This window comes from Ptychodera flava, chromosome 9 (assembly GCF_041260155.1).
Source record: "Ptychodera flava strain L36383 chromosome 9, AS_Pfla_20210202, whole genome shotgun sequence".
Lineage (NCBI taxonomy): Eukaryota > Metazoa > Hemichordata > Enteropneusta > Ptychoderidae > Ptychodera > Ptychodera flava.
The window spans coordinates 37,719,261-37,733,195 of record NC_091936.1 but is presented as its reverse complement, the minus strand read 5'-3'; the positions used below and the strand labels follow the sequence as shown (position 1 = coordinate 37,733,195).

Sequence of the window (13,935 nt, the reverse complement as noted above, 5' to 3'; positions counted from 1 at the left end):
TTATTGCAATATCCATTCACAAACAAACATCAGAGATAGACACTTATTTTTGGCAATTTTCCACACTATCCTACATGTTCATCAGGCAACAACATAGCCACAGATGATGGCAAATGGAGAAACATATATCTACCATGCATCTATATTGTGTGAAACAGTTTGTAAACATGTACATGTAATTCGTATATTACTATGAGTGGTTAACTACTGTCCATATTCATTTCTGTTTCTACCGAGTCAACCTTCACCTTTCACTCACCTCAACTGCAAGACTCCCTAGCCACGGACAAAACTCTTTTGACACCCCCATCTCCCCGCCTATGAAGATATTAAACTCACTTCAAACAGTAAGGGGAATGAAATTGCCAGAAGTAGCGGCTGCGTAATCAAACACAGACTAACATGTCATATGTTTCACAGTACCTACTTTCACACTGTGACATGTATATAGCCTGCTAAATATGAGGCGATTGTGCTCATTGTGTGCAGTGTTTGCACAGGCATTACTTCTGCTGTTTTTAGAAGGCACAGCGGCAGTCATTAAATATAAGGAAAAGTAAACAGCCCTCAGGTGAACTTTGCACAGACATTGCTGGAGGGGATTCTGTGACCTGTGAACGCTCTTTTTTTTCCATGAAATAGGACAACTTTTTTCCATTATTGTACAGGTCTGGTATGTGTTACGGATCACGTTATGCACCGACACCTGAAGCTGGGTAATTTCTATAGACTAGCAGTTTGTAGTCCCTGAGATTTTTTGTCCTTTTAGTACATTGGTAATATTTTAATACCATTTGTCGACATGAATTTCATGATGAACATGAATCACGTATACTGATCCGCTGAAAGAAAGCATTAGACATACAGACCACACCTCCATTCTGCATGGCTACTCAAATGCTAAGTTGTACATGAGGGAATCTTCTAAATATTTGTAAATATGAGGAAACATATATTGATTACATAATTTGGAACCACTGATACATAGACATTTAGACGAGAGTCTGGAATATTGCTATGTGAGCTTTTGTGATTGGCAGACATGCACTTTTCCTCTTACTATGTGTGATTGGTCATGAAACTTAGCAAACACCTAGGGTAAGAATTTGTTGTCAGTATCCCTTTTTAAAAGCTCCATCCTGTCGTCTGCATCACACTTTTACAGTCCCCATTAGTTAAGACATTTGACCTACTTTCCAGAACTTTTGTTTTGTCTGTAACATACGGTGTCTTGTCCTAGTCACAGCATCATATTGAAAAGCATTGAACTTGGCAATGCAGGTTGTATGTGTGTAATATCTAGTGTTATCTTGCACAACTTAAGTCCAATTAATGATCCATTTGTACATAACAACATTACAAACTGTGCACTGTGATTGCAAGGCTGGTACTTAATATTCCTACGTACTTATAGAGAAGACGCACAGATGCTCATTTTACAGAACAAGCTGACAGTGAATACACCTGTATCACTGGTATCAAAACTTTAGGGTTATTGTCCTTTCCAATATTCACAGACTATGATCCACTGATACGTCAGTCACTCAGGGATGTCATAATAGTTTGCACAAGAATATCATCACAAGTAACCCCCCCGCTCAATTATTAGATTTATCTAATATAGATATTATTTACTTGATGAAATATTCAATAGAAAACAAAAGAATGACAAACTGTTAATAGGCTGTTGACACATTTGCTAATGCGAGAACCAGGGACCAGTCTCAACACCGTAGCCAAAGACAAAGGATCATTTTCCAGAAAGCATTACGGAATGCTGCACCTGTGAATATTTATTACTGGACAATTAAAGTCATTATCAGTTCATTTGCATACTTACACAATAATCACTTGTACAATTTGCATAAATGAATACATTTATAGAGTAAATTGACCTTAGATGACCTTCCAAAACAACTATTATGGATTAATTTGCATATAAATAAGAAGTCTGCATGGAAAGTTAGTTAGAGCAGGATGTGACTCAGTCAATGACCTTCTCTACAAATCCACACACTTCACGTTATGATTTACTGCTAACTTCCTTGGCAAGAGTTCAACTTCTGACTATACACTGCTTTGTCCAGTTTTCCAAATAATCCCTGCTTTGCCAAGTTTTTCAATGGTTTATCTTTATCGGTCACAGGCTATATGTACAGGGAAACTTTCCTCGTGACACATGCAGGGAAGTTACTTTCTCCTGGAACGTACGGTTGATTTTGAATAAATTTCAGCACAACTGTCTGTGAAAATGGTAAATAAATGTATACATTTAAGCTAAATGACAAATTTTTCATTCCCAGAGAGTGTTCAAGATTGCTGGTAAATTTTTACAAATTGCAAAGACTTTCGGTGAATGCCAACAATGTAAGGAGTCACTACAACAGGTAGAAAAATGTTGCAATACTGCTTGGGATTAGTCTGTGTAACCTGTAATAAGAATTTACATGGTCTGATAATTTTTTTCTGTTTGTTTTCAGCCAGAAAATTCCCGGATCAATGCTGTGAAGTTATGCATAACCAAACCTTTGCATGACATTCTATGGACGCAGTCACAAAACTGCAGCCTTGTCTAATCTATAAAAATGTCCAAGATTTTTCTAAGACAATTTATGTAGTTGAGAAGCACACATCAATGGTACAGCTGAGGTAACATCATCCACCAATGTTGAATCCATGACTCAGTGTTGGAAAGATTCAATATATACAAGAAAGTTGCACAATTACATCGTAACTTTACTGCCACAAAAGGCTACCTGTCCAATGGAACCTGTTGATTGTAACGACCCCTTAACTTATCGTACAAATGTATACTATCCTTTTTTTATGAAAAAGCTTTACCAAAATTTTTTTGCAGTACATACAGAGGTGGCTGTGGGTCCATAGCTGTGGTGTTTTCAGGCAGGATTTCTGCCTTTTACAGGCTGGTTTTGACTTTTATGTTTGTTTTTGAACCTGCCACCACAGCTATGGAATCTACGAAGATTAACGTCCACAGTACTTACGTCCACATCACTAAAGTCACGTGAGTGATGACCTTGCAAACTTCATAACGCATGTAACGTGGTGGCCGGAGTTCAGAAGTTGAGAGGTGACTGCTCACGTGACTTTAGTGACGCGCTGCGCTGAGCCTCGTCCATCACTTGTATGCCAGAAAACAGAACGGTTTCAGAGTAGTCATGTCGAAAATGCTGGAAAAACGGCGACAGTTTGGTGATTTTCGAGTGGATTTCTGGTCCTGGTAAGCCCTAGTAACCAAGCTGTTGATGAGTGTTGGCAATTGTAATGTGGATGGAAACTTTTCAAAATATCGCCGAACAAAGATGCGATAAGCGTGCTGTTAATGGACATTAGCCTAGGGAGATTCCCATAGCTGTGGTGGCGGGGTCAAAAACGTAAAAGTCAAAACCAGCCCGTGAAAGGCAGAAATCCTGTCCAAAAACACCACAGCTATGGACCCACAGCTAATACAGAGGATACCCTTTAACAACACAATAAATGATCCTTGATTATAAATTTGTACACAATAAATTGTATACACAGATATTTATGAGAAATCATCAATACCTGTCACGCTGGACAATACCCTGGTACGATACATGCACTGCTGTCAAGTATCATTAGCCTTTGAGATGCATGTTTACATGTAGTGGGTCATTGAAATTATTCACAGCAGAGCAGCAATCACGTCAGCAAATAGGGGCAATTGCATGCCTTTACCAGCATCACCCTAACAATTAATATTAATGGGAGCTTGAGCAATTGTCTCTGTTCCTATTCATAACTCATAAAGACACTGAATAGATATACTGTAGGCTATTGAGTACTTTCACCCCATTACAATGTAACTGTTATTAACAAGGCAACACTGATTGACATTACAGTGAATAATTTAAGTATAAGGAAACCTATGCTTTGCCAAACAATTACTTTGTCTATCTGCACATAACAAAGAACCCAACCTTCCATTTTCAGCCTTTGCATAGCCTACAATAAATTCATAATCTTCTTTCAGGGATTTTTCAGAGCACAGCAATGGTGGGGTAAACCTTAATACATGCAACTTTGACAGCAAAACTTGACTACTGTAATTTACTTCTATATGGACTCCCAGATAACACAATAGGCCTGTTACAACAAGCTCAAAATGCTGCAGTGAGAATAATCACACGCAACGGGAAATTTGCGCCAATCACCCCAGTTCTCACCCATCTCCATTGGTTACCAGTTTGTCTCAGGAGTGACTACAAAATTTTGCTTTCAAGGCTATTCACAACCAGACTCCTGCATACATCAGTGATCCACCCAAGCCCTATATTCCAAGTCATACACTCCATTCATCCACTGAGAAACTTTTAACATTGCCTGCCTCATAGTGAATTATGAAATACGAAAATGCTTGGCCACCCAAGCATTTTCATACACTGCACCTAAAAAACAATGGAATATACTACCATTCGACATTAGAGAATCCCTAAACTTGGAAACTTTCAAAAGAAATATGAAAATGCACATGTTCTCGAGAGCATGTACAGTGTGGTTTAGCCATTGAGTGTCACAGAGCAAAGCATTGCTTTTAGATTTTGGTGATGTATATAAACTTTGCTGATTGATTGATTGATTGATTGATTGATTGATTGATGCAAGCATAGACAGTAGAGGGGGGAGAAGAGGGCTAGGCAGGAACTTGAAAGATGTGTCAATCAAGAAAGGTGCCTTCCTGAGTTAACTGCAGTCAGGTTCTGGGCTAGCCTCCGCTGCATTCATACACAAAATCATTCATAAACAACACTCAAAAACACATGTGGCCCTATCCAACCTTTATTTGAAGCTTGGTGTATCCCTGCTCAGCGATCTGGCATCTGGTTTCGCTACATGTTGTGCTTGGGTACCGCCGAGCCAGACCCTTGAGGGCACAATCGCTCGTGGTTCAATATACGGCGAAGGCCGCTGTATGCATTAATTAAAATTGTAAGAAGTTGGGAACAGAATTTTCATTTTTTTGAAATACAGCTACAGTACATTGGAAAGTAACGTTGCTGTGGTTGGCCATCTACCACCAGTCAGCAATCGCTTAAAACATTTAAATTTGGGTACGCTGATTGAGCCAATGAATGTATGGCAGTTGTTGTTAGAAAGGGTCACCTTGAATCGTACAGCAAAGAGGATAGCAGGTATGAATTCAGATATGTATTGGAAGCCATCGATGCTGGTTTATTGAATTAATTGAGACTTTTGTGAGGGAAATCCATCTCCCAACTCGGCGCTATCCATTCTGTTTGCCAACTTCCACTTTTTCCTACGCTTACAGCAGTATTGAACCATAAGGGATTGTGCATGAGGGCACATCAGCATAAGTAACAGATTGGAGAGGCTGTCTGGCTGTGTAGCAAATGATCAGCTGTGAAAGAGTTTGAGATACCCTGTATGTATGTGTTGCTATACGTTGCAAAACATGACTGAGCACAACTGCCAACACCGACAGATGCAGTCCACACTGAAGTCTACATGTATTATTAACATTTTTTTAACTCTGGACGTTAGGATATATTTTGGCTGAAAACTGGCCAATGGCAACTATCCATACAGCCTAACTGGTCAGTAGTTCTCTAGTTGGAATGCAGAAGGGTTGGTTTTTTTGTCATGGAGGAAGGCATTTGTACAGGAAATTAAAGGCCTGAAGTACATGTACAGGGTTCATCAGAATGCATTGACACGGATGACTGGTGTAAGATAGAGAGGACTGCCTCGGGTCACCTGGTCAATAAAGCACATCACTGGGCCAATTCAAAGAGCACAGTCATCATGATCTTATCAAGAGTCAACAGATATCACACTATTAAGGCTATCTATCTCATTAGTTCCATGCTTCCAGAATGCACATTGGGTTTTTAAGGTAGTTCACACCTCGAAATGAAAGACTTAAACTTTTGCTCAAACTTTCCTTGATGAAACTTTCAACCATTCTTTCAAAATCAAGCATAAAAATCAGAGGTCACCATACAAACTTTGGTACAAAGGAAACAAATATAAACTCAAGATTTACTGATATTTAAAATTCAAAATGGCTGCCATTCCTGTGTTAACTCTAGGGAGAAAAATAAAAGTTTTGAATTTCGAAAAAACTAAGCTGGTGAAAAGTTTTCTTACACCAAGAGCCTTAAAATGAACCCCCACAAGTGGTAATCTGTAGAGAATCGCAAAAGTTTGAGAGTCTAAATTTGTGTCCCTGAATGAGTTTCACTCAGGTTTTAAATTTCATCTAACATAGCATCCTGTTTGTGATCTGCATTCCTGGACAAAATGAGAATGGTTCTACTCCGGAATAAAAAGGACGCGATGCGTACGCCGTTCTACATACTCAGTACGCCCAAATAATCACGTGATGCCGGTACAAACAAACCCACATGTGTACTGAACGCGTATGGAAATACACGTACGTCTGTGCGCGCGCGTTTGCGCACATGGCTTTGTTTGTACCGTGGTCGATGGTCGATTCGAATTCCGGGTTTGGCCTATTGAAGTTCTGCCAAGCTTCAGTTTGTTTTGCCCTCGCCATTGAAAATGGTGAGCCTCATTGGCAGATCATGCAGAAAAGACCTACCATAAAAGTGTATGGACTAATGTTCCTGGTGGATATTTACAAAGAAATTCTAAACTACATCTGCATCATGGTAAATGTTTTATCCTGGTTACCATGAACATAGAAGACTGGAAATAACAGCCTTTCTCTTCTTAAGGTAGAACGCACCTCGGGGACAGATATTCGGGCCTTCAAATTTTATCAATTTTCTTCTGACCTACCACTTGTGGGGGCTCATTTTGAAGCTCTTGATGAAAGAAAAGTTTTCACCGTCATAGTTTTTCGAAAATCGAAAATTTTATTTTTTCCCATAGAGTTAACACAGGGATGGCGGCCATTTTGAATTTCAAATATCGAGAAATCGCAAGTTATTTGTCTCTCTAGTACCAAAGTTTGCACGGTGACCCCTGATTTTTATTCTTGCTTCGGTAAGAGAATGGTTGAAAGTTTCACTGAGGAAAGTTTGAGCATCTGTTTAAACAGTTTAAAAAGTTTAAGTCTTCCACTTTCGAGGTGCATATTACCTTAATAGCATGAGTTAGCACGTTTGTGTCACAGCTACTGAAGGCTTGCCAACCAGTTACCTACGACTACATGTAACTCTATTTGGAGACTAGAAGACCATGACCAGTGATATTTACATATTCAAATTTCAGAGACCCCGAGAACCATGTCTCCTCTGAGAAAAGCAATATGCAATCATCATTGTAAAGATTTGCTCCTGGTAAATGTAAATTTGTTACAGCTTTCACAATATTGAGATGGCACTGTTTGACTGACAGGATGTGTTCCCCGAACCAAAAGAGTCCAATTCATGGATCAGTGTTGCAGCCAGGCAACTTTGCAACGATGTCCCCAAAATGGAACACATTGTCCCGCATTCTTGCGCACTGCAGGTCACCTCGGGCGCACTCATTTGTCAACTGTGTTCAATGGGTGTAGTCTGCAAGTAATATCTGTTACTGATAATGGTCTTTGTTTTGCATAATTATTTTGAGGCTTATAATTATGTACTTTCGAAGCTGTGATTAAAAGTAACTAAAATCCTGCACTTGGTTGTAGTCCTACTGAGCTCCGATTGGAGGCAGATACTGTATACTATTACAATTGCCTGAAACTAAAGCATAGTGACACAGTCAAGGTAGCTTGAATTTAGTTTTATGGAACTAATTTACAATAAAATAATACATAATTTGATTGACAACTGATGCATGTTGTCCCAAAAAGGTGCAAAATGTCCCCAAAAATAAATGCTGGGGGGAAACAGTGTCTCCTGATTTAAAACTCCTGGTTGCAACATTAATGAATAGTTCCCTTTAATGATCGTACTTATATGCTTCATTGAAATTTCCCTTTGTTGTAAAGAGAGCAACTGGTGACAGAATTTTTTTTCCAGTCTATTTTGTTTAATTAAGAAATTTACACTATGAATGCAACAGCCAGCAAAAATTACAACAAAAAGATGCATGATACATCGATATAAGACTAAGAGGTAAAAGATACACACTAATCCACATTAATCTCACTGAAGTGTCTGATCTGTTTCGTTTCTGTTGGCCTACTTTTCACCAATTATTTCCTGATGCACTATTCATCTTCAGCCTATTTATCAGTCTGGATCAGATAGCGTCGCTAACATAACAACCTGTCTCTTCCTATTTTGCAGTGATGACTACACAGCAACGCAGTCAGTGAAAGATTCACATTCTGGCTATGTAACTATTCGAGCTGCCATATGCCATACCAAAGTGACACAGGATGGTAGCTATAGAGGAATTTTTAGGTCATGGACAAGAGTCAAAAGGATGCCGGTACTGACAATGCAATTACATTATAATCAGGGGATATCACAATGTAACTTCCTTTGCTTGTAAGAATGCACCTTTGGGACAGATATTTTGACTCTCAAACTTTCACAATACTTTTCTGGGCTAACACTTATGAGGGATCACTTTTAAGATCTTTGAGTAAGAACAGTTTTAACCATCTTAGCTTTTCAAAAATCGAAAAATGTCTTTTTCCTCAAAGAGGGATGGCGGCCATTTTGAATTTCAAATACAGATATGCACAACATTTGGGTCTGATACCCAAACATGTAGCACAAGCCACAAGCCGTAAAGCTCTGATCCAATTAGAATGACACACACTGGCATACATGTATTTGCCACAATGATATAATATAATTCCAAATCTACACAGTAGTTCTCTGCTGTCTCACTTACCTTGGGTTGATTCGTTTTGCCACCACTATGACATCTTGCAAATAATCTGGTGTCTTAAGATTTGTTGAGTTGCCCATCGTCACAGCTACTAACTTTTCTGTTAAATGCTTGCAAGTTTTCAAAATTTCTATACAATGCGGCATGAGGCCTCTGCAAGGAAAGAGTTACCATTTTGTGATACATGTATTTTAATAACGTAATAAATATCAGATGTTTATTAATATCAAGGAAGAATCAAAACTTATGTCTAGTAAGAGTGGTACTATGACACCGCTGTCCACTGTGAAATGTCATCATTTCTGATATTTCCATGAACCATCTACCACAAATGTGTAGATGTACACAGATGTAGATTTGACCCTGAAACTGCAACCAGCTGACAATATCTCGCAATCTGCACCTCTTCCCTTCCAATCCACAATGGTTTGACCCACACCATCATTATCAATGGTGATAGTGGATCTGTTTACAGGGAATTGAGAGTGAGCAGGATAAACACTCAAGTTCCCATACTCTAATGGTTGGTGAATACACTTGTGAGGTGTGTTTGTCAGACCTCAATATTAAACACACACTGAATCCCTACCACACAACAATGAATGAACACAAAACCTCACTTTCTTGTCATTTGTGTTGAAACACATACCCTAGCTGATCATCACTTTAGTGAATGGTGTAGCATATTTTCAATAAATGATCAGCTACCTCATCAGGCGGTAGTAAACAGTTTTGAGTATTTATTTCCAAAGCACTTATTGTTTGATATGTTCTACACAGCACATATTCCTGACAGTATAATCCCTTCATGTCACCTGTACCTTGAAATGTACACCAGGGTATATTTTCATTGCACTGGTATCAATATCAGTGTGAATTCTTTTCACAACGTACCATACTGTATGATTCATAGGTCTGACAACACAATTTACAGCAGGTATCATATTAATAACAGGTGGTCTAAAAGTAACCCAGTTATTCAGAATATGCAAATCACTTTTCAGCTTTCACCTTCTTCTTCCCCCTAAACCTTTCGCCACTCTCCCGGCCGACTATACCCAAAACTTAGCTGCAAAACAAAATCACTGAGTGATTCAGAAGATCCATCCTTTCCGTCATTTATTCATTCATGGATAACTTACGTTGCATCATCGATCCAGTCTTCATCCAACAGGATCTCTTCAAGGGTGGGATTGGTAAAATTGACATCGCATAGCTCTACACCCAGGTCTTCAAGAGTACTGCCCGGTTCTGATGCCCTGACCAGTGTCACATTGGGTCTGCAACATCAGAGTATCATAAAAATAGATGTTGGGCATTATTGCAAGACAAAATACATGTGAGGCCCTGGTACAAACTGTCAAAAATAAATATCTCTTTTGTTGGTTTATAGGTCCAGCTGCAGCTATACAAGAAACACTCTTCCTTTCATTACGTTTTTGAAATTTATGACTGTTGAGAACAGAATAGGCAAGGTAAGAAAAAGTAGTCAACAAAAAGGGAAAAACAGGAAAAGAAAAGTGCAATGAAAATAATAAAAGTCATCCACAGGGTTATAGCTTCTTGAACTGTGACCCAGTGACCTTGCTTGACCCTTCTCTGCAGATGTGCAATCATTCTCACATATCCAGAATTGTATGATGTTGAGGTTACAACATGAAAACTGGTTCAATTAACAGCTATCAACCACGCCCTAACCTTCACCTTTCCATATTACCATGCAGACAAGCTTGTTAGCATTCTTGTCATGTTTTTTCCTTTTTTTCTCAATCAAAATTTGGCTTGGTGTTCTTGTTTACTGTACTGAGGTGTTATCTCAAGTTACAGAAGCACCATTGGGCCTGGCTTACTTTTGTAAAAATCAACTTTGACTGAATAAACAGGTCAAGCAAGTTACACATGCATAACTGGAATTTGAAGAGTTGCAGGATGGTACCAGTATAGCATCCCCCCTCCAAAACAATAACAGGCAAAAAGTCAAGCAGCTTCCCCCTCCCCAACAGGAGGCACAACAAGTACAGTAGCCCCCCTCTCCAACGAGAGGTGCAACAAGTACAGTACATGTGTAGCTCTCCCACCCCTCAAACAAGAAGCATCAATCGATGACCAATGCACACAAAAAGTGCTAAAGTATCACAAACTCGAACGAACAAACTCAGTTAAGGTGTGTGACAGTAGCAGCTCCAAAGACGTAAAAAGTGAACAAAATGGCTACCTGCCAGCTGCACATTGAATCATATCACACAACAAACTGTTGTGCATGAGCATGTCACAGAGCGCTGCCCAGGTCCAAACATCTGACCAAGGCGGGCTCAGTACAATGTATATGTATGTCTGAGTAAGGGTTGTGGACATGCAGACAGACACATTGACTGATGAAATCTAATTTTTCTCTGAAAAGTGTACGTATACATGTGAGTGACAAAAAGAGTCACTTATCATGTGCGTAAATGGAGAGGTCAGTTGCCTGTGGCTGGTGTGCCCTACCGACCACTTGTTTGGGCTAAAAAGAAGTCAAATGGAGTGGAGACTTCCGAGTCTTGTCGAGATAACCAGTGCCACTGCATCTACAACAGGTTTTCAAGTACTTTTATCAAACCACCATGTGTCAAAGGGATACCATGCCGGCCACAGGTAATGTGCCTCAGCTAATGATGTACCAAACTGACGTAAGATGCTCTGTGATGACGCAAACCTATTTGACATGGTGAACTCTGTGATGCAGGGTGCACAGACCCGATGAAAATACAGATAACCCTTCTAATAGCTCAAAACAGCTAAGTGCACCAGAGGTCTGATCTCTCAGATTGGCAAGGCTTCATGAATTTAACAAAGCAAGAGACCATTAAATGGTTTGGGGTAGGAAATGGCGCAAAAGAAATACAATGTACGCGTACACTATCATAGTATCATCATGGATTACTTGTATGGAGCACACTTGCAGTAGACCATGTGAAATAAAGACACAGTACAGGAACACAGACACCTGAAGGTGTGTACTATGGATCACCACATTCCAAACTACATGTTTACCTATACACTAATGGTCAATGGGGTTGGGTTAAATTACTGTCTAAAATCTGAAATTGCTCGTGTCTGTCAGAGTTTTGTGTTCGATACACAAAACTCTGAGAGCAAGATATCAGTTTTGTGAAGATGAAATCTTACAATCAATTACATGCACTGTGGCATGTGCACAAAAACTTCAGGAAATTACTTTGATGATGTCATACTGTACACTGTACATGATACTGGGGATACATGAGTGTCTACATGTACATGTATACATGTATACAGTAAGTATGTATTCAATGAAACTGGACTTTTCTAGAACTTTTTTTGTCTGCAAACATAAAGATTCGCTTTTTAAGGGTCATCTATTTTCCACAAAGGCCTTAGTCAGGGTGTTCTGTTGACCAATTTTTATGTGCCATTGACTCATAGATACTGTTTTTCACAGTGTTGTAGCTAGGACAAGCCCTTGCCATATGTCCCCACCGTTGTCCCCAATTCTTGCGTACTGCTGGTCACCTCGGGTGCACTCACGAGTTGACTGTGTTAGGGTTAGTCTGCAAGTAACAACAATAAGCAGACAATGGCCTTGGTTTTGTATATTATTATTTTGAGGCTTATACTTATGTACTTTCAGAGCTATGATTGAAAGTAATTAAAATGCTACACTTGATATAAGAAATATAAGTTGCTTGAAGTCCGACTGGGCTCTGATTGGCGGCAGATACAGAATACTGCCATACTTGTCTGATATTCAAGCATAGGGACATGGTCCCAGTAGCTTGAATTTTGTTCTGTGAAACTAATTTGTTACAATATGCAAAATTTGATTGACAACTGACATACAGCCATGCATTGTTGCAGCACTGTCTATTGTTGTACCAGCACAAGTGCGATGCGCTTTTACACGGTCCCAAACTGTGCGGTACATCCTAAACTGCATGAAAGGGAGTTTGCATTTCACCATGCTTGAATGCACTTAGCACAACCAGCTTGGAGGGGTTGTAGAAAGAAATCCTTTAGCAACATCACTCTCGCTGTATTGCCGAGCCTGCTTGATCCAGGGCCGGGCCCAGAGAAATGCAAACTTGCCGTCATCGTGGTATAGGGATTATTTTTTCCTACGTGAAGTTTTACTGAAGTGGCACCTTTATGCTGGCATTGTGTGTTACAGGAACCAGCATTGTGCGGCAAATATACCAGCACAATGCAAGGTTTATGCACAAGCTTAGCTGTATGTTGTCCCCAAAATTTGCAAAATGTCCCCAAAAATAAACAGTAGTGGGACAAGGTCTCCCCAGGTCTGAAATTCCTGGCTGCAACACTGCCTTCATTCAAGAAATTGTGCACATGTAACCGTATGTGTACATGATATAGTTTGATTAATGCAATAGAAATTTCAAGAAGTCCCAAAAGTGACTGTGAAAAGAATCAGAAACTTTAACATCTAAGCTGTGCACATCATATGTACACTTAAGGGTACATAAACTGTGAACCACTGTTTATGGTGTTGATGTACATTCCATTTAAAATGAAGTATGCGTCTTGATATCACAAACTGGTCAGAGTTCTCGTCATAATGTGGTCTTGAAATCAGAATGGGATTAACAGCCTACGAAATGAGTACAACACCCTTTTAGTCAACTGCATGATTCTATGAAACTAAAAATATATCAGAATTGGGAAATTTTAAAAATATACCATGAACATAAAGGTTTAAACCATATGTGAGGTATTACAGTTCAGTCATTCAATACAACTTTCATGTTGTGTGGAGTGACACTCTGAGGCCCCAGCATATATGTATACATATACATGTACAGTGTACTGGTATCTTCTCTGCTCCTTTCTTTTGATCAGTCTATCATAATTTAACCAGGTTTCTAAATATAAAGCATGTACCAAGCATAACTCACAGCGTTCTGACAGAAACCTGACCAGAGAAAGTACACATTCAACAAATGACAAAGTAAACCCTGAACTGGTAAGTACACTGAGCCAATACTGTCACCAAGGCTTGTTGACAGGGTGGAGAAATTACACTGATGAAAAGGTTACAGGTGCAAATGTATGCACCATTCCATTGGGAATATCCTACAATTTCTTCTTGACTAAAGGAAG

At 39.3% G+C, this 13,935-nt stretch overlaps 1 protein-coding gene across 1 annotated transcript in view; it reads right to left on the bottom strand.

Annotated features, from left to right (window-relative positions):
• LOC139140899 (transmembrane protein 98-like) overlaps window positions 1–13,935 on the bottom strand; it is a 50,559-nt gene that overhangs the window by 7,825 nt on the left and 28,799 nt on the right. Inside the window, exons 3-4 of the mRNA XM_070710367.1 lie at window positions 9,945–10,082; window positions 8,806–8,955 (exon numbers count right to left, since the gene is read on the bottom strand). Of these exons, the coding sequence (XP_070566468.1) occupies window positions 8,806–8,955; window positions 9,945–10,082 (288 nt within the window). The remainder of the gene's footprint in view (window positions 1–8,805; window positions 8,956–9,944; window positions 10,083–13,935) is intronic.